The sequence below is a fragment of the Hyla sarda genome, chromosome 3 (assembly GCF_029499605.1).
Source record: "Hyla sarda isolate aHylSar1 chromosome 3, aHylSar1.hap1, whole genome shotgun sequence".
Lineage (NCBI taxonomy): Eukaryota > Metazoa > Chordata > Amphibia > Anura > Hylidae > Hyla > Hyla sarda.
Window position 1 is genome coordinate 374,499,818 of NC_079191.1, and position 24,060 is coordinate 374,523,877.

Consider the following 24,060-nt stretch of genomic DNA (forward strand, 5'->3'; position numbering starts at 1 on the left):
ATTGCTGCAGGCAGAGTGGTGCCCCCATCAAGAGTGCACGTTAGGCAGCTGCCTATTTTGCCTATAGGCAGAGCTGGCCCTGGCTTAAAGCAAAGATAAGAGTGAAGGGACTCCAGAGACCCCGAGAGTAAAGAGGATATTTTAGAGACTGCTGAATACAAAGAGGAGAGTGAAGAGACTGCAGACACCCTGAAAGCAAAAATGATAATGAAAAGACTGCAGACAGACTGCTGAAAGCAAAAAAAAAAAAGAGTAAGAGACCGCAGTGACCCCAAAAGTAAAGAGGATATTGAAGAGACTGCAGGCAGACTGTGTAAAGCAAATAGGAGAATGAAGAGACTGCAGGCAGACTGCTAAAAGCAAAGAGGAGAGTGAAATGACTCCAGAGACCCCGAGAGTAAAGAGGATATTGAAGAGACTGCAGAAAAAAGCATAGAGAAAAGTAAAGACATCGCAGAGAGACCCATCATTGAGTAGATGAAACTTATGCCACTGCATAGACGGAAGTGCAAAGATTATCGAGAGTGCCCTGAAAGGATAGTGTAGACACTGCAGGGCAAAGAGGTTTCTAAAAGAAGAGGAGGGGGAGATAAGGGGCCATAAGCAATAAAAGAACGGAAAAGGAAAAAAAAAACTGTTAAATATCTAAGTATTAGATTCTAAGTAAATAGCTCTCAAGTCAGTCAAAGACAGAAGTCAATAACTATACAATATGGTGGGACTAAAACTGTGGATTGTGAGAACAAAGGAAAGGCCTGCTTCGGTAGCAGAGCATCACTCCAGTTTTGATTACTAATATTTAGTCGCCATTTAAAGTGGACCTGTCAGCAAGAAAACTGGAGTGTAAATAAACCCATGGATAATTAGGGCTAGCCATCAGGTTTCGGGGCATACCTTTATTATCTCCATAGTTCTTTCCTGTGTCGAGTTATAAGTCTTTTTGTAAATATGCAAATTAGGTATGTGTACCCATGGTTTCCTGCTGACTGGTACACTTTAACTGACTGCTGCATTTATCTCTGCATTTATCTCTGTGTACAAACTACTTACCCAGACCCTTTTCTATGTTGTTCTCAATAAAGGACTGTTCAAAATACAGATTTCTGTCAGTTCCTTAAAGGGTAATCACTAAACTGACTATAAAGGGGGTTAGTGTGGGTGATAATTTGTAAAACAATGTATTTCTTACCCTAATCCATACAGCCTCTTCTTAACTACAACACAATCTTGTAATGTGTAAATGTTCTCTTAACTGCACTATGGTAACCATAGGTGATAGGAGGCACCAAGTATATTCACCTGCAGAGAGACACAACAAAATTATGCTTGGATGAAACCACTAAATGTCCTTATTGGCTAGATCAATCAGAAGCGGAGGTGCTCATAAAAAAGACACAGGTATCCAAGTATATGATAAATATAGACAAATCCTGCACTTTGTATTCTGTATTCGGGTCCTTACTTCTTCAGGTAGATTGGCAGTGGAATTGTGGCAGCCACGGGGAGTTAGATAGACTGTGGTATGGTACGTGACTTGGGGTGGTGAGATGTATCATTTTGTGATGCCAGGGCACCATTATCTTACACGGCCCAAGGAGTACAGTACAACTTCTCCTGGGCCAGGTGCGGGATAATAAGCACACCGATGCCAGGTTAAGGATATCTGTCTTTACTGAGGCAGGAGTAGATGGTACAATCCTCACAGTACAGTTTAGAGTAGAGCAGATGCAGCGTAACTCTTGGGAGCCCAGTAGACTGGCTGTGACCTGTAGTTTGTAGACCCACTTGGCTTTACTTGTTGCAGGTTTGGGACTTTAGACTTAATTCTTAGGCCTCCCTCGTTGACTAGGGTTCTGATATTGTCCAATTAAAGCTACATGGTCAGGGTATGAACTAGCACTGTGTGGCCCATCGACTCACTGAGTATTATGCTCACAATTAGGAATTTTTGACTTCTCCTGGGTGGGGAACACTTGCAGAATGTCGCGGTCGCTTGCTTGAAGATTTTCTTTAGGCTTCCCTTGAATCACCTCACACTATTGCTGTCTCTTCTCCACACTGCAGCTCACATTGAACACTAGCCTAGAGCTAGGCTAAAACTGAATAGCTTCTCCCACCCTAGACAATATATGGCATAGCTAGGGGGCCTCCCATAGGGCAATCAGGGTCACATGGGTACTCTGCATCATGCCTCCTTACAGACATCATATACATTTCTTAAAGATAAAGTGCCAAAAATATAAATTAACAGACAAAGACCATGACAAATATTTGTGGAGCCACAGGGTCCATAACATGAAATTTACCTTTTCATGACACCAGGGCACCGTTATCCTATTCACGGTCCGAGGTTTGAGACAGCTTTTCCTGGGCCAGGCACAGGGCAATAAATACTCTGATACAAGGTTTTGAATAACTGTTTTTACTGTAGCAGGATAGATGGTAATTCTTTTACATCATAGATTGGTGCAAAGGTAGTACAACATAGATTGGTGCCTTGCAAGTACTTGTAGTTGTTTGTGCTGTGATGTGTGGTGACTGACTTGTGCTTGACTGAAGACTATTGCTTTTCCTCCCCAGGGTTTAGTGCTTACCGCTAGGCTTTGACATTCATCGGAGCATAGGGGATTTTCCTTAGAAGATGCGTGGTTGCAGGATTAGACTTCTGATTAACTTGAGGCCTCCTCAGATCACCTCACACTTCTCTCTCTGACTTCTCCACACTGTACCTCAGGAGAGCTCTGCTCACAGCAGAAACTGAAACTACTATGGGGCAGCTCCCCCCCCCCCCCCTACACTATATACAGGGCCATTTGGAGGATTCCCATTGGGGCAGACAGGTCACCTGATCCACATTGCACCTTCTCTGCTAAAAGACTTAAAGACACAGTAACATAGACAATTCCAGAATATCAACAATGGCATAACAATTTTATATATTGAGCCCTGATTATTGGGCCAAAGATGGACACGGAAGGCAACATCTGCCTGACAGGATGGGCAGGATACTGTATTCTGTACTGGGTCACCACATATTAAAACATCACATGAACAGCCAGGTCTAGCACAGGCACCGTAAGTTTTGTTTACCTGATAGGATGTACTCCAGTACCAGAACACCTCAGATTCAAGAGGCTACACAGGGGGCTAAGAGGTTCTGTTTTCATTCCCCTGTTAATCTACCTTGAGATGTGAAGATCTGAATACAAAAAATTTGCAGTGCAGGATTCATCTATATTTACCATGTACTCTTAACTGCACTGAAGGCTGATTTAAAGATTGCACCTCTGCTGCCCCATTTCTAACAGGACCCAGGAGATGGCGTCATATTCCAACCTCATATCCCAACTTCATATCCAGACCATATATCCCGTCCTCTTAGCTCATCCTCATCATGTCCTCTTAGCTCATCCTCATATCCCGTCCAAACATCCATTCCTCATATCCTGTCCTCATATCCCATCCTCTTATCTCGTCCCCTGCACTAACTATTCGGGTCACGGCAGGTGATGGATCCTTTGGGCCTGTGTGGAAGATGATGTGAGCCGTGCCAGGGAGCGAAGTCTAAGGTGCCGCTGGTTTTCACCAGAGCAAGCTGCAAAGTGGGATGGTCTTGCTGCGGCAGGCGGCGTCTAGGTCACTACCCCCGGCACGACTCGTCAACACAGGTAGCTAGGATGTGGCATGGCACAAAAGAACACTGGCAAGGCGAGGTCAAGGTAGCAGTAGGTCAGGGCAGGTGCCACAGGTGCAGGTTCAGATAACGGAACTAGGATCAGGTACACAGATATCAGGAACACAGAAATACAGTAGACTTCTCTAGGGCACAAAGGCCACAAAGATCTGGCAGGGAACCAATGGAAGGGTTGATATATAAGGACCAGGGTGCAGGTGTAGACACTTGATTAAATGAGCACTGGCCCTTCAAGAGGGAGAGCTAGGAGGCAGGGTACGTGCGCAGGGGCTGCGAGGACACGGAGAGGTGAAAGATGAGGAAGGTGTCACGATCCCGGCTGGTAGGAGGTGGATTCTCTGTGCCAGAGAGGGATTGGCGAGGACCGTGCTAGTGGACCGGTTCTAAGTCACTACTGGTTTTCACCAGAGCCCGCCGCAAAGCGGGATGGTCTTGCTGCGGCGGTAGTGACCAGGTCGTTTCCACTAGCAACGGCTCAACCTCTCTGACTGCTGAAGATAGGCGCGGTACAAGGGAGTAGACAGAAGCAAGGTCGGACGTAGCAGAAGGTCGGGGCAGGCAGCAAGGATCGTAGTCAGGGGCAACGGCAGGAGGTCTGGAACACGGGCTAGGAACAAACAAGGGAACGCTTTCACTAGGCACAAGGGCATCAAGATCCGGCCAGGGAGTGCAGGGGAAGTGAGGTATAAGTAGGGAGTGCACAGGTGGAAACTAATCAAGGTAATTGGAAGATTGGACCAGGCACCATCATTGGTGCACTGGCCCTTTAAATCGCAGAGACCCGGCGCGCGCGCGCCCTAGGGAGCGGGGCCGCGCCCGCCGGGACAGGACCGACGGAGAGCGAGTCAGGTACGGGAGCCGGGGTGCGCATCGCGAGCGGGCGCCACCCGCATCGCGAATCGCATCCCGGCTGGAGGCGGTACCGCAGCGCACCCGGTCAGGAGATCTGACCGGGGCGCTGCAGCAACGAGGATGAGGCGAGCGCTCCGGGGAGGAACGGGGACCCGGAGCGCTCGGCGTAACAGTACCCCCCCCCTTGGGTCTCCCCCTCTTCTTGGGTCCAAAGAACCTGAGGAACAAAAACTCAATTCTTTCGTGATGAGGTCCGATGCACATTAGGAGGGGTTCCGTGCGGTAACGCACGGCACAGTCCAAACTTTCATTGTTAACACAATTGAAGTAGAGGGGTCTGGCGAGACTGGTCACAGGGATGTTGAACCTGTTGATAAGAGAGGCCAAAAAAAAATTTCCTGCAGATCCGGAATCCAAGAAGGCCATAGTAGAGAAGGAGAAGGTAGAGGCAGATATCCGCACAGGCACAGTAAGGCGTGGAGAAGCAGAGTTGACATCAAGAACTGTGTCACCTTTGTGCGGAGTCAGCGTACGTCTTTCCAGGCGGGGAGGACGGACAGGACAATCCTTCAGGAAGTGTTCGGTACCGGCATAGTACAGGCAAAGATTCTCCATGCGGCGTCGTGTCCTCTCTTGAGGTGTCAAGCGAGACCGGTCAACTTGCATAGCCTCCACGGCGGGAGGCACAGGAACGGTTTGCAGAGGACCAGAGGAGAGAGGAGCCGGGGAGAAAAAACGCCTCGTGCGAACAAAGTCCATATCCAGGCGGAGCTCCAGACGCCATCCGGAAAAACGCATGTCAATGCGAGTGGCAAGATGAATGAGTTCATGTAGGTTAGCAGGAGTTTCTCGTGCGGCCAGAACATCTTTAATGTTGCTGGATAGGCCTTTTTTAAAGGTCGCGCAGAGAGCCTCACTATTCCAGGACAACTCGGAAGCAAGAGCACGGAACTGAATGGCGTACTCGCCAACGGAAGAAACACCCTGGGCCAGGTTCAGCAGGGCAGTCTCGGCAGAAGAAGCTCGGGCAGGCTCCTCGAAGACACCACGGACCTCAGCGAAGAAGGACTGGACTGTGGCTGTGGCAGGATCATTGCGGTCCCAGAGTGGTGTGGCCCCAGACAAGGCCTTTCCAGAAAGGAGACCACGGCAGAGTCTAGAGTCCTCATCAAATTTGTCCGGCAGGGACAAGCAGGGGTTTGGAGCGGCCGGTTGCTGCGGAGGAGTTGCAGGAGCCGGCGGAGGAGATGGTTGTTGCAGCTGCTGTGTCGGTGACTGAAGTTGCTGTATCTGCGGCAGCAGCTGCTGTATCTGTGACTGAAGTTGCAGTGTCACGGTGGTCAAGTATGCCAGCTGGTGATTACGTTGGGCAATCTGTCGGGCTTGCTGGGCGACCAGTCGGGCTTGCTGGGCGACCAGTGTGGGGAGGTCGGCGACAACTGGCAGAGGAACTTCAGCGGAATCCATGGCCGGATCTACTGTCACGATCCCGGCTGGTAGGAGGTGGATTCTCTGTGCCAGAGAGGGATTGGCGAGGACCGTGCTAGTGGACCGGTTCTAAGTCACTACTGGTTTTCACCAGAGCCCGCCGCAAAGCGGGATGGTCTTGCTGCGGTGGTAGTGACCAGGTCGTATCCACTAGCAACGGCTCAACCTCTCTGACTGCTGAAGATAGGCGCGGTACAAGGGAGTAGACAGAAGCAAGGTCGGACGTAGCAGAAGGTCGGGGCAGGCAGCAAGGATCGTAGTCAGGGGCAACGGCAGGAGGTCTGGAACACGGGCTAGGAACAAACAAGGGAACGCTTTCACTAGGCACAAGGGCATCAAGATCCGGCCAGGGAGTGCAGGGGAAGTGAGGTATAAGTAGGGAGTGCACAGGTGGAAACTAATCAAGGTAATTGGAAGATTGGACCAGGCACCATCATTGGTGCACTGGCCCTTTAAATCGCAGAGACCCGGCGCGCGCGCGCCCTAGGGAGCGGGGCCGCGCCCGCCGGGACAGGACCGACGGAGAGCGAGTCAGGTACGGGAGCCGGGGTGCGAATCGCGAATCGCATCCCGGCTGGAGGCGGTACCGCAGCGCACCCGGTCAGGAGATCTGACCGGGGCGCTGCAGCAACGAGGATGAGGCGAGCGCTCCGGGGAGGAACGGGGACCCGGAGCGCTCGGCGTAACAGAAGGTGAGTGATGGGTTGGGAATCGCATGCAGGCGCGTCCCGCAATGCGAATCCCAGCCCCGCCGGCAGTGGGGACATGAGCAAAAAGCGCTCACGAACGGAGAGCAGGCGTTAAAACTATTATATATTTAACTATTATCATATATTGTATATTTAAAAGTTTCGTGTAACATGATCAAGAGATTTACCGGAAGTCCCATAGACTTGGTTGGGACTTCAGATAAAACTCCACACCGTCACAAATGGGGGTAGGTTAGGGTTAATTTAGCCCTATTATTTTTTTTAGTTGACACACTTGTACCAAGTTTCACACATACATACATACACACACATGTTGATATATATATATATTGTTTAATTGTGTTAATCTTGCAACTGGTGCTAATTTCCTTAATGATCTAACAAACCCTATTTAACTGGCATCCTAACTTTCCAGTTTTCACTGACTTTGCAAAAATGGTGTGCCGTTCCAAAGTGACTGAAACTTGTTCTCTAATTTTGATAAACAAATATTAGCAGTTTATATATATATATATATAAATTCCAAATTGAGCCTGTTGAGATGATGTAGTCCTAAAGCTATCGACCGAATCCGCCAATATTGGTGGTATAGGCCTACTATCTAATCTATATAGCAGCCTCCCGATGTTTCCCCAGTGGCAGATGCCACTGGACAGAAGGATTGGGCATAGGGAATTGCAACTGTCCGATCCATCACACTGGGGTCTGGCAGTGTCCTTTTTCCCATATAGTAGTGAACAAGCATGCATGTGTAAATGGGGATCCGAAAACATAGCTGTACAGCGGTGGTCTCCAAACTGTTGACCTCTAGCTGTTTCAAAACTACAACTCCCAGCATGCCCGGACAGCCGAAGGCTGTCCGGGCATGCTGAGAGTTGTAGTTTTGCAACAGTGATCCTATGTGTATGCCCAGCATTAGATCATTTCCTTTCTCTAGGACATGACCCTATAAAAGAGCATAAAAGATCATGGTCTAAAACTCAAAACTAAGAGTTAGACAAGAAAGTTAATTAAATTTCTGGCAAAATAAAGAAAAAAGAAAAAAAAGACAAAAAGAAAAAAAAAACACGAGCGTGCGAGATTATAGAACAGCAATCGCTGAAAACCACAGCGAACCTCTAATTGTATAATTTCTTACTAAACATTTGCAGAGACCTCTGTCATTATCATGTTAAATGGAGAGGTTGCCATGACAATCAGCGAAAAGATGTAAAAGTACCACACAGGGAAAACAGCAGTGTCTTCAGGAAAGAGAACGCTTAAAGGGGGCTCATAATACTCTCAGCCTCTCAGTAGCTGACATGGCCTAAGGCTCTATCCAACCTGTTTTATTTATTTATTTAATCTTCTAAAAAAAACAACTATTATGGATTTTCTTTATTCCATGTGTTTGCACTTTGTGCTATTCAATCGTAAAGTTTTAGTAATCGTAAACTTGCCTCTTAGTGCCATTATGTAAAGTTGTATATGGAAACTATTTGTATAGTGAATTACTGGCTAGAAACTACCATAGAAACTGTTTACAATGCCGCCATGAAGTCTAATAGGACAGGGCGCTGTGCTGAATCACAACTTCCGGCAAAAGCAGATTATTTATTTATATATTTATTCATTTTGCTGAACAGTAGACAAACATGAGTAAGAAAAAAAAAATAAAACATAGGAATAATTACATTGAAACATAGAATGTGTCAGCAGATAAGAACCATTTGGCCCATCTAAGAGAGCAAAATAGAAAAAAACTGCGCTCAGAGAATAAATGTATTTTAAAAGGTCCCCATAGCAAGGAGATAGCTAGATGTATATGAATAAAAATGTTCCAAACTTATTTCACTGGGGGGGGGGGGGGGGGGGGGAAAGGTTAAGGCTAACTAGCCAGCCATACACTTCACCCCTCCAGGATCGCCTATAAAGTATGCAAGGATATTCTCATAAACATCGATCCTCTGTAATGTCCGTTTATTTGTTTTTGTATTTTTCTGTTTAGGTGTGTATTCACACACTAGTTTGTTCAGAGCAGTTTACTATTTTACCTGGATAGGGAATAGTTAATGCTCTGAGCGAATGAGAACTCGGGTGGAGTTATTTAGCCAGAGTTCTCCTGCATTCTGGTGCTGTTTATTGAGTGCAATACTACTGTCTGTTTGTGCTACATTCTATGTCTGCTTGAGCATTTACCTTGTATTTATCATGTCATTTTATCTGGGTTTTTAGCCATGGTTATATAGCATGCTCCTTGTATTTTAGTCTGTGTTACATTAGTTGGTTTTAGGATTATGTTTGTTTGTTCTACTCTGTCTGTGTTAACACTGTGTCTGAGTCTTGCTTGTACCCTGTGCTCTGTATGTTATATTCCTGTTTGGTATTCTGGAGTCTATTCAGACTCATCCGGTTCTAGTCTAGCGTTTCATGTATTATATTTCTGTTTCCTACTGCGTCAGCATTTTGTCCACACGTTGGAGTGAGTCTGCTGGCCAGTTGTCTATTTGGCTTTATTATTAATGGCTACTCTTATAGTGGAGTGGGGAGTCCAGTTTGTATATTCTGTGTTCCAGTGTGAACAGTGTCCTATATTTATATCCTGTTTGGTTGATCTGATCTTTGTCCTTTGTACTTGTACCTGCTTGTGATAGTTCTTAGTAACTTACCTGTTCATTTTAGTGCTTTGGCTCTCAGTTCTTCTGTTTATCTCCTTCATCTCCTGGATTCTGCTGTATACTCATATCATGCCTAGTCTTGTTCATTTTATCATGTCTGCCGTTTATCTGATATCCGGTTTATGAACTGTTTGTTAGTTCACTATATTCTGCCTTGTTAGTATTTCTATTCTGTCTGGTAAATATGGTTGTCTCGTCGTTTTGTGTTTCTGATCTGTGACCGACTATGTATATTATGTAACAAACTTTTAAAAAGAAATAGAGCTTGTCACAGCTCTCATACGCCCAATGTCCTGAAGCTTAGGGACCCACAGTCAGTACACCTTCAGCGGGGTGCTCAATCAGAAATTCAGTGAACAATGCGAAAAAAGAAATGATTATGGCACACACCACGTACGGGGTGACAGCTGTACTTTATTCAATAACCAGCAGATTACAGCATGGGGAGGAGGGATGCCAGGAGCGTGTGATAGCTATTTTGTGCACCAGGTGCACTTCTTCAGACCGCTTCTTCATACCTGGCAGTGACGTCAGTGGGCGTATGCCTTAAAATACCCCACAAGTGAGACAACTGTACAAAAACACAATTTAAAAACATACAATTTGACCAACATCATGCAACTAAGAAAAATACATAATTTACAAAAATATGCTTAGATCTACCTTGTCATTGAGACCAGACGGGCCCTGCGCACACATGCGCAGGATACATCTGGCCTCCTTCTGCAGTAATAGCTTCCTTCTGTCTCCCCCGGCAACCGGGAGAACTCTTTCCAATCTGAAGAACTTCAAAACTGAGGTATCACTTCTATGTTCATTGTTGACATGCTCGATAATTCTGGGGCAGCCTTTCAGCGTTTTTATGGACCGCACGTATTTACGGAACTGAGTGTGCATGGGGCGTAAAGTACTGCCTATATAGAAGCGGCCGCATGCACACTCGATCCCGTAAACAACGTGGTCTGTCCGACAAGTAATAAGACTCTTGACATGTATTTCGACTCCCCCTAAAAGAAAGTTTTTTCCTTTTTTGAGACTGGGGCACCACTTACAGCTGCCACAGGGGTGATTTCCTATGGGAGCTGCACTACTGAACCAATCCAAATCTCCTTTCTTCTCATAGCATAATATGGTTACTATTTGTAAGGAGGTTACCGATATTTTTAACCTTACAAAAGGCTACCACCGGTCTGTTTTTAGTTACCTCACTTAAAAGGGGATCTTTTACAAGGAGAGACCAGTTATTATTTATGTCCTTTTTAATGGTATTAGAAATTGGGCTAAAATCGAATACAAAAGGAAAATCTGTTGCTTGTCACTTCTTTTTCTGTAAACTCCGGTTCTGTAAACTGATTAAAATTGCTATATTTCCTATGTTGTTTCCTCTTTTTTCTTAACAGGACATTTCGATTTTGTGAAGCTGCTTTTTCAAAAGCAGCATTAATAATATCTTGAGGGTATCCCCTTTGGGCTAACCTTTGAGCAAGATCTTTCGCCTGAACAAGAAAGCTATCATCCAAGCCATTAATGCACCGCAGGTGCAAAAATTGGCAGTAGGGTAAAGCGGTTTTCACATGGCCCGGATGATAGCTCTCAAAATGTAAGAGGGCATTTCCAGCGGTGGGTTTTCTATAGCCCCTTGTGTGGAGTGTGCCATTAACTGGTTCTACAACCACATCAAGGAACTCTAGACTCACCGAACTGGTTTTATGAATGAATGTAAGATTCATGTTGTTGTTATTTATGTGTTGAAGAGAATCTGCGAAGCTCTCACTCGTATCCCGCCAGACGATAAAAATATCGTCCACAAAACGGTGGTAACTTCCAATCAATTTGCGGTAGGGACTTGTTGCAGAAAAAACTAATTTTTTCTCAAAAACCGCAACAAACAGATTGGTGAATGTACAGGCCACGGAAGTACCCACAGGAGTATGTATATTATGTGTTTTTACGCCACTGCACTTTAGCGCAGTAAGGGACCGGCACCCAGTTGTCGATCCATCGTTTAGGATGGATGGGCAAGTAGGCAGGGAGAGATGTTTTTGGGTCAGTTTAGGGCTCACACTCCCTGTCCCCTGGTCGGTGACGACATCCTTGTTCCACCAGTAGAAAGCTTTATTCATGGCAACGCATTTCGGAGGTTATCACAAGGCCACCTTCACCAGGCTTACAATAATCATAAACAAAAGGCTTCTTATATACTTACATAACCTAATTAGTGTAGTGTACGCCATCCCTCGGTAGCGCCCTCACGCGCCACTTCCAGGGGTTCTTCCGTTATCAATGACACTATGCAGGATCGTCACATGACTCACATATGTGACGTGAGATCGTCACATGACTAGCATATGACTGATCTCACATGACAGACATTTGACCGTTCTCCACTGAGTAACCTCCTCCATACATTATTTCCGGCCTCAGTGATGCAGCGCAAGACTGTCACATGACCAACACGTGACTGATATCTGTGACGTAACCTGCGTGATGCAAGGCATGCGCCGTCTCCTGGCCGGCGCACGCCCAGAACTCACATGGGCTTCCAGTGTGTTCCAGACTGGAACGCATGAACAATTTTGTATTTTACTGAATAAAATAGACATTCACGTATAATATATCAATATAAAAATTATTTACATATGGGGGAAAAAGAGGGATTAATTCTCAAATGTTGATTAGTCCAGGGGAAGACGTGAAAACCTCAAAAAAGGTCATTCATGCAATAACAACAATTAAAATAATACAAAAACAAGGACCTAAATAAATGTATACAGTGCATAAAAAGATACTTACATAAAAAAAAAGGGTTTTTTAAATGTGGCATAAGTAGATGTAAATGCTGCAGTGTTATTTCACATAAAAGAACTGAGAAAGGATAAACCCTTTTTGATAAAGGAATATCTAAATTGTAATACTTCTTATATTATCTATATGATTGAATGTCCATTTAAATAGTTTGAGACAGCGTATTAAGAAGCATCGATCATAAATCTGCCATGATTTTAACCCTAATAGTGTCTCTAGGCATTTTAGTGAACATCACAACAGAGACCCTGCTTTTATGTTAGTTACGTCATTAGAGAAAATCCATAATAACAATTATAAACTACTATGTAATGAGGAGATGTATTTGATTTTTTTAATTAAATACTTTACAGCCGCAGGGCCTAAATTAAACTTTGGAACAGGTATATGAAAGGGATACTCCGCTAACATCCCATAAGATGTCTGATCGCTAGGGCACATCGTGACATCACGGCTCCGCCCACTCATGATGTCACGGCCCGTCCCTTATTGCAAATCTATGGGAGGAGGCGTAGACTTAATGCATGTCTATGGGAGGGGGAATAACTTGTATTGAATTTGTGAACGAAAACCCATTCACTACATTATACATTTTAGCAAGCGGAATTTCTGCCTGCAATTTCAAAGCGGAATTGCAGGCGGAAATTCTATACTGTGAACCTAGCCTTAGGGTTAATAGCACAACATTATATACAATCATCATATTGTCCAGCAGGAATTGTCTGGAATTGTATCTGCCGTTCACAATCTGTTTTTATAATCATCGAAAGTAATATCACAGAAATAACTTATCTTTTTGTTAACATTTTCAAATTAATGTTACCACGGATTTCTAGGCATGTAAAATGTCCTTGTCGTCCAGCTCGCAATAATAGAATTCCTTGACATTTGCTTTAAATAAGTAGGTAGATAAATTTGTGGAGGATTTTTGTTGTGCAGCATCTGAACATTTTATATTTTGCTGGTAGAGTATGAACAACTTGCCCAAATGAATGAGTAGAACTCTCTGCCAACACATTCACCCACGTTACTCTCTTCCATCTTCACCATCTGCTATGAGAGTAACACACAACAGGATTAGGCTGGGCGCAGGTTCTGTTTGTACCAAGTCATATAGTAGCTGAGTTTTCCTTTACCCAGGACAAAGATCAGTTTGCTATTATAGTTCTGTATCATAAAACCCTGGCTGAGTGAATGTGGCTTGTTGGTGCACCCTTTGGCACCCAGCAATGAAAGCATTAGTCCGTTAAGCCATACCCTGTCTGCAACCATGAATAAGCATTCATTGTCTACATAAGAGCTGCATAGATACAACACGTTTTTTTTTTTTTTTTTTTTTTTTTAAAAACATCAACATCAAAACATAGGCAAAGATTTACTAAAACAGTTTGAGTCATAGACAGTTTAAACTTTAGGTTTAGGTTTAAATGCAACAGACATATCAAATTGTATCAGGCTAACAGATAAGTCTGTAGTCTGTCACTTAAAAGTCTATAAAACAATACATTTTTACTTACCTTAAGCGCTCCAGCGGTGCCTCATTTGTCCCGCTCCTCTTCCACTCTGGAATCACCGTAGGGGCAGATGGCATTAACCCCTTGTATTTGTGACACCAGGGCGTGGTTTATCCTCAATACCACCCAAAGGTATACTGCTTGATTCTGGGATAGACACGGGGGGCAATAATGACTCCAACACCAAGTTACGGACAACGGTAGCTTTACTGAGGTTAAACAGGTGGAAAAGTCTATACAGTTCAGCCAGGCCCACGGAGGTGACTAGTGACTCAGAGACCTTAAGGGCTTGCTGGAACTGGTAGTAGATGGGGTCAATTTAATGCAGGCCATGTTGACTTGACAAATGATGACTGTGACTGATTTGATTTGTGACTGATGACTGACAAGACTGTGACTGTGGCTTACTTGCAGGTTTGTAGCTTCTGGCTGCAGACTCGACTTGAGACCTCCTATGATTCTGGACACACGCTTGGGCTCAACTTGACTGGACCTCAGCAGGAAGCAAGAGAGAGCAGAGGCTCCACCTACGGCTTTTATGGGGGAGGCTCTGAAGGGATCCCATTGGTCACCCTTAGGTCACCTGGTCACTGATACCTCCTGGGTAACAATCACATGACAACTCACATGGCAAACAGTCTTACAGTGACAACACTTTCTTCACACATTACACAGTATAATACATAATAAACATATGTACATGGGGGACAGATGCAAGGGGGGCCCAGGGGACACTGAATGGAAGCTGCCTAACAGGGCAGCAAGGGTATGGGGTAACACCTCCCGTACTGGGCCTCCACAAACTCCCCCTTTTAAACACAACCGTCCTCGGTGCCCGGTCCTGGAGGGCAAATGACTGGAAGTGGCCACTTGGGCCTAGACTGACAGTTCCTGGGGTATTATTGCCGAATGTCCTTCACAGTGGACGAGTCCATGTAGCATTTTGGTGAAAATTTCCATACATGCTCCTTTGGGAAATAAACTGGTAAACACACGGGATTCATTACACTCTAGACACTGAAACACATTATTTGCAGATTGGGCTGCCAGAGGCAATACGCAATACCTTAGCTGCTGGGGCCCCTCAGTACTAAACACTTCTCCCCAGAACTCCATACATACTTTATACAACATATCCTTGTTACCTCTATATACAGCATTTCTGTCACTCTACATGCTTTACTTAAGTTTCAGGGGAACCCTATGGCCAGGAGAGCACCATGTACACGGGGACAGGAAAAATGTTTGACATATAAACATTATGAAAGGTAATGTACATGTTAGATAAAGTCCTAACTAGCGTTTTGACTAGATTATATACTACATTATGCAGACTGAGTAAATGTGTTACACTGACAACTTTATATAGGTATTATCATTATTCCCTGTACCTGGCTGGTAGTTGTCCTTGCATCGACCATTGGGATCTGCGCAACACCACCAATGGAGAATCTGGAACTCTTGAGATTTCTGGAGCTATTGGGACTTCTGGAGCTGTGGCTGGCTCTCCCTCAGCCAACTCAGGAGCTGGTATTAGTTCAGGACTGGCTGGGCTCAGAGTCGCTGGCAGCTGTGCTGGAGAGGCTGGTGACAGGGTTGGCACTCTGGAGACTGAAGTATAGGCTGGAGCCAACGGTGACAAGACTGGGACTGGTGTGGAGAATGTGGGTTGAACCAGCCCCGGGGTTGGTGAGACACAGAAGATCGCAGGCTGATTTGGAGAAAGCATGGGGAAAATCCATAGATGGGTGGATTCCCTCGCCTGGGACGAATCTCTCGCAGGTTTGACAGCTGGAGGAGGCGGTGCTGGGAGCACTGGTAGATCTTATTTGATTCGATTCCGTTGAACGACTTATGGCTCATACCCAGGTTTTTGTACTTCGTACACATCAGACTCAGGATAGGGTATGGCCTTCTCCCAGATAGAGTCTAACTTGTTATTCCTTGGAAACTTCTGTAGCCAGACTTTGTCGCCCAATTGAAGTGGTTTGGCAGAGGCATGATGGTTGTAATCTTCTTGTTGCCTCTGTTGGGCCTTGCCCATTTTCTTACTGACAATTTCCTTGGCTTCTTGGATCCTTCTCTGATGGTCAGAGAATCACTCAAGTGAGGCCTGTGGAGAGTTGTTGATCGGGGCCTGGAGCCCAAATGTCCGGTCTTTAGGTAGTTGCCCGTGTCGCCCCATCATCAAGTAGAAAGGGGTATACCCCGTAGAACAATGAACCGTGTTGTTATAGATCTCCAGTAATTTGGGCAGTAGTATTCTTGTCTTGAAACAGAGGCTGCTTGCGTCATGTGGATAAAGACTTGATTGATGCATTTACAGAGCCCATTCCCGATGGGTGGTAGGCGGTAGTCCGGAGTTTGTTGCAGGCATGGAATTGGCAAAGTTCTTGGAAGAGTTGGGCCCTGAAGTTACAAATTTTGGCGGCATTTTCTCATATTACCTGTTGTAAAAATTTAAAATTTGGAGGAAAACAAGCATTTTAGTGAAAAAAAATTATAATTTACACATTCGAATTTAATGAAAAATCGTCAAACAACTGTGGGGTGTTAAGGCTCACTGTACCCTTTGTTACGTTCCTTGAGGGGTGTAGTTTCCAAAATAGTTTGCCATGTGTTTTTTTTTTGTTTGTTTTTCTGTTCTGGCACCATAAGGGCTTCTTAAATGTGACATGCCCCCAAAAACCATTTCAGAAAAACTCACTCTCCAAAATCGCTCCTTCCCTTCTGAGCCCTATAGTGCACCCACCGAACACTTGACATACACATATGAGGTATTTCCTTACTCGAGAGAAATTGGGTTACAAATTTTAGGAAGATTTCTCTCCTTTTACCCCTAGTAAAAATTCTAAAACTGGGTCTTCAAGAACATGCAAGTGTAAAAAATGAAAATTTTTAATTTTCTCCTTCAATTTGCTGCTATTCCTGTGAAACACCTAAAGGGTTGACAAACTTTTTGAATGTCATTTTTTATACTTTGAGGGGTGCAGTTTTTATAATGGGGTCATTTATGTGGTATTTCTAATATGAAGGCCCTTCAAATCCACTTCAAACCTGAACTTGTCCCTGAAAAGTTTCGATTTTGAAAAATTTGTGAAAAATTGGAAAATTGCTGCTGAACTTTGAAGCCCTCTGATGTCTTTCAAAAGTAAAAACATGTCAACTTTATGATGCAAACATAAAGTAGACATATTGTATATTTGAATCAATATATCATTTATTTGGAATATCCATTTTCCTTATAAGCAAAAAGCTTAAAAGTTTAAAAAATGCTAAATATAAACCCCAGAATCAGACCCCAGAATCACTGCCATGCATAATCTGTAGATGACTGTTATTGGGATCTGTAGATAATACACTGTTATAGGGGGATCTGTGGATGACAAACTTATGGGGGGATCTCTGGATGATGCATTTATGGGGATCTTAAACGAAACACCGTTGTGCAAATCACAAACTGTTATGGGGGTTCCTTAGATAACACACTTATAGGGGACCTGTGAATGAAACTTCTATGGGGGATCTGTCAATGATGCACTTATGGGGGAGCTGTGAATGACACACTTATGGGGGATCTGTGAATGATGCACTTATGGGGGAGCTGTGAATGACACACTTATGGGGGATCTATGAATGATGCACTTATGGGGGAGCTGTGAATGACACACTTATGGGGGAGCTGTGAATGACACACTTATGGGGGAGCTGTGAATGACACACTTATGGGGGATCTGTGAATGACGCACTTATGGGGGAGCTGTGAATGACACACTTATGGGGGAGCTGTGAATGACACATTTATGGGGGATCTGTGAATGACACACTTATAGGGGATCTGTGAATGACACTTATGGGGAATCTGTAAATGACACACTTATGGGGGAGCTGTGAATGACACACTTATGGGGGAGCTGTGAATGACACACTTATGGGGGATCTGTGAATGATTCACTTATGGGGGATCTGTGAATGACACACTTATGGGGGAGCTGTGAATTAACACTGTTATAGGGAGCTGTGAATGAGCACTGTTATGGGGGAGCTGTGAATGACACACTTATGGGGGAGCTGTGAATGAAACACTTATGGGGGAGCTGTGAATGACACACTTATGGGGGAGCTGTGAATGACACACTTATGGGGGAGCTGTGAATGACACACTTATGGGGGAGCTGTGAATGACACACTTATGGGGGATTTGTGAATGACGCACTTATGGGGGAGCTGTGAATGACACACTTATGGGGGAGCTGTGAATGACACATTTATGGGGGATCTGTGAATGACACACTTATAGGGGATCTGTGAATGACACTTATGGGGAATCTGTAAATGACACACTTATGGGGGAGCTGTGAATGACACACTTATGGGGGAGCTGTGAATGACACACTTATGGGGGATCTGTGAATGACACATTTATGGGGGAGCTGTGAATGAACACTGTTATAGAGAGCTGTGAATGAGCACTGTTATGGGGGAGCTGTGAATGACACACTTATGGGGGAGCTGTGAATGATTCACTTATGGGGGATCTGTGAATGACACACTTATGGGGGAGCTGTGAATGAACACTGTTATAGGGAGCTGTGAATGAGCACTGTTATGGGGGAGCTGTGAATGACACACTTATGGGGGAGCTGTGAATGAAACACTTATGGGGGATCTGTGAATGACACACTTATGGGGGAGCTGTGAATGACACACTTATGGGGGAGCTGTGAATGACACACTTATGGGGGAGCTGTGAATGACACACTTATGGGGGAGCTGTGAATGACACATTTATGGGGGAGCTGTGAATGAACACTGTTATGGGGGAGCTGTGAATGAACACTGTTATGGGGGAATCTGTAGATAACATAGTTATGAGGCTCTATAGACTGACAGAGACCAGACCAGAAAGTGTAAAAAAAAATAAAATGAATAAACATATTATTTGGTATCGCCTCGTGCATAAAAGTCAGCAATAACAAAATATAATGTTAATTATCCTGTATGGTGAACAACGTAAACGTTAAAAAAAAAAAAAAACAATTGCTGCTTTTTTGTCCCTTAACATTCCAAAAAAAATAAAAAAAAAAATAATTAAAATTTCATATATGTAAATGTGGTATCAATAAAAAGTACAGATCACGGCGCAAAAAATGAGCCCTCATTCCGCTGCTTATACGGAAAAATGAAAAAGTTACAGGTCGTCAAAATAGAGGGATTTTAAACGCAATAATTTGGGCAAAAAGTTTGAGATTAAAAATGCAACAATAATAGAAAAGTATGCAATGATAGGTATCATTATAATCATATTGACCCACAGAATAAAGGTTTTCTTTTCAATTTCCCCACATAAATAGTATTTGTTTAATTTTGCCATTTATTTTATTGTAAAATGAGTGATGTCATTACAAAGGACAACTGGTTGTGCAAAAAACAAGCCCTCATATTCGCCTGTAGATGGTAATATAAAAGAGTTATGATTTTTAGAAGGTGGGGAGGAAAAAACGAAAATGCTAATATAAAATTGGCTGCGTCCTTAAGGGGTTAATTATCCGCCGGGAGCTGGTAATGAACTCATTTGTAGTTGTGGGGTTGGATATAAGATCTGCTGTGTTTCATGTCATTGAGGACATGGACTGAAAACCCGAGGCATATAAAAAGCCCTGGCCTCATACAAAGGGCACTCTGAAAGATTGAAGATAATTACATAGTTACAAAGTCATTGAGGCTCAAAAGAGACATCAAATTCAATTTCATATACAGCCCTTCCATAAAGGAGCGCACAATTTCCTTTTCTTCCTTACAATATAGTGTCTGAATATTCTCCCTTTTATGCTTAGAGAAGCCCCACTGACAAGTGTCCTTTTTATTTATAGACTGTTTCCTAGCAATGGCTTCGTTCATTACCTTTTTGATGTCCATGACAAACAGTACATGGCTTCAGTCTTTCTAAATTTATCATTTGCCTTCAGCATCCACTGATCAGCTACATGATGTGTTTGCAAACACGCGGCAGTCACTAACCAAGTCAGTCTACGGCAGCTCTTCAAGTCAGTCTGGGCAGTGTCTGCCTGATGTTTCTCACAGTAGAGTAGTAAATGATGAGTAATGTAAAAGAGGTCAGTCTGTTAGCCCAGCAATAAATATCTGAATATCACACAATTAGGTTTGGATATTTTTGTTTGATTTACATTTTACACTTTTTTAGGTTGTCAAATCACATGAAAATAACATAACCTCAACTCAACCTCAAACCTCTAGGTATCCATGGCTAAAGTTGTAAGTTTGGAATGTAATGTCAATATATCCTAGTGATGTGAGAGTGAAGAAAAAAATGTTATGCATAAAATGGCGGGCATAGTGCGGCATACCGGACGGAGGTAAGGAAACTCGGCAAGCCAGGTCCTGCATATGTTTAAATGGGCGCTGTCATTAAAACTCGGCAAGCTGTCTCCTGTCTCCATTGCACACTAGACATAATTACCATTACCATTATAAAAGAATCCTGTGGGGAGGGAGGGCTACCCGGGAGGGCTACCCTTAAGCATGCGTGAAGCCCATATTACCGTAAGACTTAAAAAGAATAAAGATCCTGGGGAGACAGAGTCATATAGACCCATCTCCCTGTTGAACACAGATGCTAAAATTTTTGCGAACATTCTGGCCCTTAGATTTAAACCAATTATGCCACTTTTGATAAGTAGGGAACAAATTGGCTTCATGCCAAAAAAAATATCTGATTTTGCAGGTATTCAGATGGGAGGAGAGTGGCGTTCCATCCTGTCGCTGGATGCAGTAAAAGCATTCAATAGGGTATCGTGGCCTTTTCTCTGGAAAGTTCTTGATAGGTTGGGAATGGGGCCAACATTTGTTATTATGGTAAAAACCCTTTATTGTCAACCTGTGGCAAGGGTTCGTATTAATGGAGATCTGACAGAAAGTTTTCAAATACATAAAGGAACAAGACAGAGATGTCCTCTCTCCCCTTTGCTTTATTTATTATTTGTTGAACCTCTAGTATTTTTGTTGAATGAAATAGTTCCCCATGAGGGATTTGAATTGAAAAATATTTCCCAAGAAGTTCTTGCTTATGCAGATGACATTTTGCTTTTTTTTTTTAAATCTGCACCATGATCTCATGTCAATCATGGCAGTAATCGAAGGGTTTGGTAGGGTTTCGGGGAAAAACATATTTACAATTCTAGCATTGGGGGCCATATCTTCAAAATGCTAGGACCAATTTAAGTAAGTAATACCTCATTTTACTCCTGTTTCCCTGTGCTATGATCTAGAGTATTGGGGTGAGTGCAGTAAACAGCCTGTCAGTTTTCTTTTAATACAGTTCCCTGTGCAAATAAAATGCCAAGATCACTATACCCTGTGGGAAGCCAGGGATACAAAAAAAGCAGGGCATCAGGCGATTGTAGGGGAAAGCATGTTCTGAGACTATCCCAGATCGCTGAAGATTGCAATAGTGTTGGGGAAAATATCAGGGGTCTGCATCTTGCAGGAATCCACTGGAGGAGAGTAATTGGGCATCTCGAGGTCGCCAAGGCTTCAATTGCTACCACTGAGGTGCACTTAAAGGGGGACTCCGATGAAAACCTTTTTTCTTTTAAATCAACTGGTGGCAGAAAGTTAAACATATTTGTAAATTACTTCTATTAAAAAATCGTAATCCTTCCTATACTTATTAGCTGCTGAATAATACAGAAGAAATTATTTTCTTTTTGGAATGCTCTCTGATGACATCACGACCACAGTTCTCTCTGCTGACGTTATTATAATAATAACGCTTTATTTATTATTGTCCTTAGTGGGTAGAGATGAGCGAACTTACAGTAAATTCGATTCGTCACAAACTTCTCGGCTCGGCAGTTGATGACTTTTCCTGACATAAATTAGTTCAGCTTTCAGGTGCTCCCGTGGGCTGGAAAAGGTGGATACAGACTCTTTCCTAGGACTGTATCCACCTTTTCCAGCCCACCGGAGCACCGGAAATCTGAACTAATTTATGCAGGAAAAGTCAGCAACCGCCAAGCAGAGAAGTTCGTGTCGAATTGAATTTACTGTAAGTTCGCTCATCTCTATTAGTGGGATTTCAACCCAAGTCCCCAGCACTGCAAGGCAGCAGTGCTAACCACTGAGCCACCATGCTGCCCTTAGCATACATCTGCTATGCACGGTTGCTAAAATGGACAGAGATGTCAGCAGAGAGCACTGTGCTCGTGATGTCATCAGTGTTCCAAAAAGAAAGGAATTTCCTCTGTAGCATTCAGCAGCTAATAAGTACTGGAAGGATTAAGATTTTTTAATAGAAGTAATTTACAAATATGTTTAACATTCTGCCACCAGTTGATTTAAAAGAAAAAAGGTTTTCACCGGAGTACCCCTTTAAGCCAGCATGTGCTCAAGCAAGCTGGGCTATTTTGGCAGTTTAATATTTTTTCCCTTGTTCCCCTACCAATGCAAATGGTCTCAGATGCATATACCTTGATATTTAGGCACTTGGAGAAGTATTTAGGGTTTTCTTTAAGTCTACTGATAGAAGAAGGCCCGTTTAAGGGAGGGATTAGGTCTATGAATCTACAGGTTTGATGAGAGCCGTCTGCCCGGTAAAAAGCCTACTTGGTCCGGATGGATGTAGGAAGAGAGAAAAGTATTTATTCGGAGGGTCAGTATTTTTGTAAGCAATTTTATACCAGAATTAATTAGAGATATCGGTCAGTAAATATGAGAGGTGGATTGATCTGTATTGGGTTTAGGGATTACCTTGAGTGTAGCCAAATAGTATTCACTGCTTAAGGCTCCCCCATCTTGGATCGCATTAAAGTGCTTAGTGAGATGAGGAATGAATATAGGGGCACATTTTCATAATATAATGCACCAAAACCATCCGTTCCAGTGGAACTCTACTTCTCCCTCAAGTCCCTACATGGGGTAAAAAAGGAAGCAAAGATTGGCCCTGTGCAGGAAGGCAGATTAAATGAGAAGGAGTAGAGTATAAGGATTAGTGTTGCTCGCGAATATTCGCAATGCAAATTTTATTCGCGAATATCGCATATTTGCGAATATTCGCGAATATAGTACTATATATTCACAATTACGAATATTCATATTTTTTGTTTTGTTTTCACAGTACACATCACAGTGATCATCCCTCTCTGCTTCCAGGTTGTGTGGTGTAAAGAAGGCTCTAATACTACTGTGTGAGACTGGCGTGCGAATCTCCGCATATGTAAATTTTTGAATATGCAAATTTTTGCATATGCGAAAATAAAACGCGACTATTATGAATATGCAAATTTAGCAAATATATGACGAATATTCGTCGATATATTCGCAAAATATCGCGAATTCGAATATGGCCTATGCTGCTCAACACTAATAAGGATTGGAAAATTCATGCATGACAAGCTTCATGTTTTGTAAAAAGGTACTATCCCAAATATAAAGCCTAGGAACAGCCCCCAGAAAATGTCTTGGGGCCAGGTGATGCCCTAAGAGGGTACCCAGTTTATCACCCTGTAAAAACAATAGCCGTCAAAGCTAAATTGAAATCCGCTTGCACGTCCTCTAGTTTGTTTCTTAGGTCGCATTCAGCAGGATGACGTAAACATTTTTTCTAAAAGCAAAGCATAGGCTTAATCCCTGAGGAATAGGGCGGCCAATACAATATTTGGCGGCAATGGGGGGAGATTTATAAAAACCTGTGGAAAGGAAAAGTTGCTCAGTTGCCCATAGCAACCAATTAGATTTCTTATTTCATTTTGCAAAGGCCTCTGAAAAATTAAAGAAGCGATCTGATTGGTTGCTATGGGCAACTTTTCTTCTGGACAGGATTTGATAAATCGCCCCCATTGTCTTCAGAAGAATTTAAACTCCTGAGCAAGCTCCTCAACATGGATGGACTCAGTCAGTAGGGAGTAATTTAACAGCTAGCCAAATGCCACCAGTCGCTAAGGCCTACACATAATGTATCATCATGGTCCAACCAGGCACAAAGGAGGATCCTCACATAGGTGACCAAAGGTAACAGTAAAGCAGAGAGAAAAATGTGATCAATTCTAGAGTATATGAGATGGGATGTGGGAAAAAAAAGTATAGTCCTGCATCGTAGGGTTATGATTCTGCCAGGTGTCTGTAAGGTCATGTTTGAGTAAAAGTTTTGCAAATGGAAGATCATGTGTGTGGAGGAAATCTAAATCTTGGGGTGCTTGGGACCGATTTGTCCATGACATGATCTTAAAGCGTACCTCTCATCAAAAAAACTTTAAATATATTATAGATTAATGTATGCAGAATAACTTTACAATTGCATGTTATTAAAAAAATATGCTTCT

At 43.5% G+C, this 24,060-nt stretch overlaps 1 protein-coding gene across 6 annotated transcripts in view; it reads right to left on the reverse strand.

Annotated features, from left to right (window-relative positions):
* LOC130362803 (uncharacterized) overlaps positions 1-24,060 on the reverse strand; it is a 205,392-nt gene that overhangs the window by 90,520 nt on the left and 90,812 nt on the right. For all 6 annotated transcript variants that reach the window (XR_008891571.1, XM_056567850.1, XM_056567851.1 and 3 more), the window contains one exon: positions 15,112-16,167. Coding sequence is in view for 5 of the 6 variants with exons in the window: in XM_056567850.1 (XP_056423825.1) it covers positions 15,112-15,449 (338 nt within the window). In the remaining variant the exon portion in view is untranslated. The remainder of the gene's footprint in view (positions 1-15,111; positions 16,168-24,060) is intronic.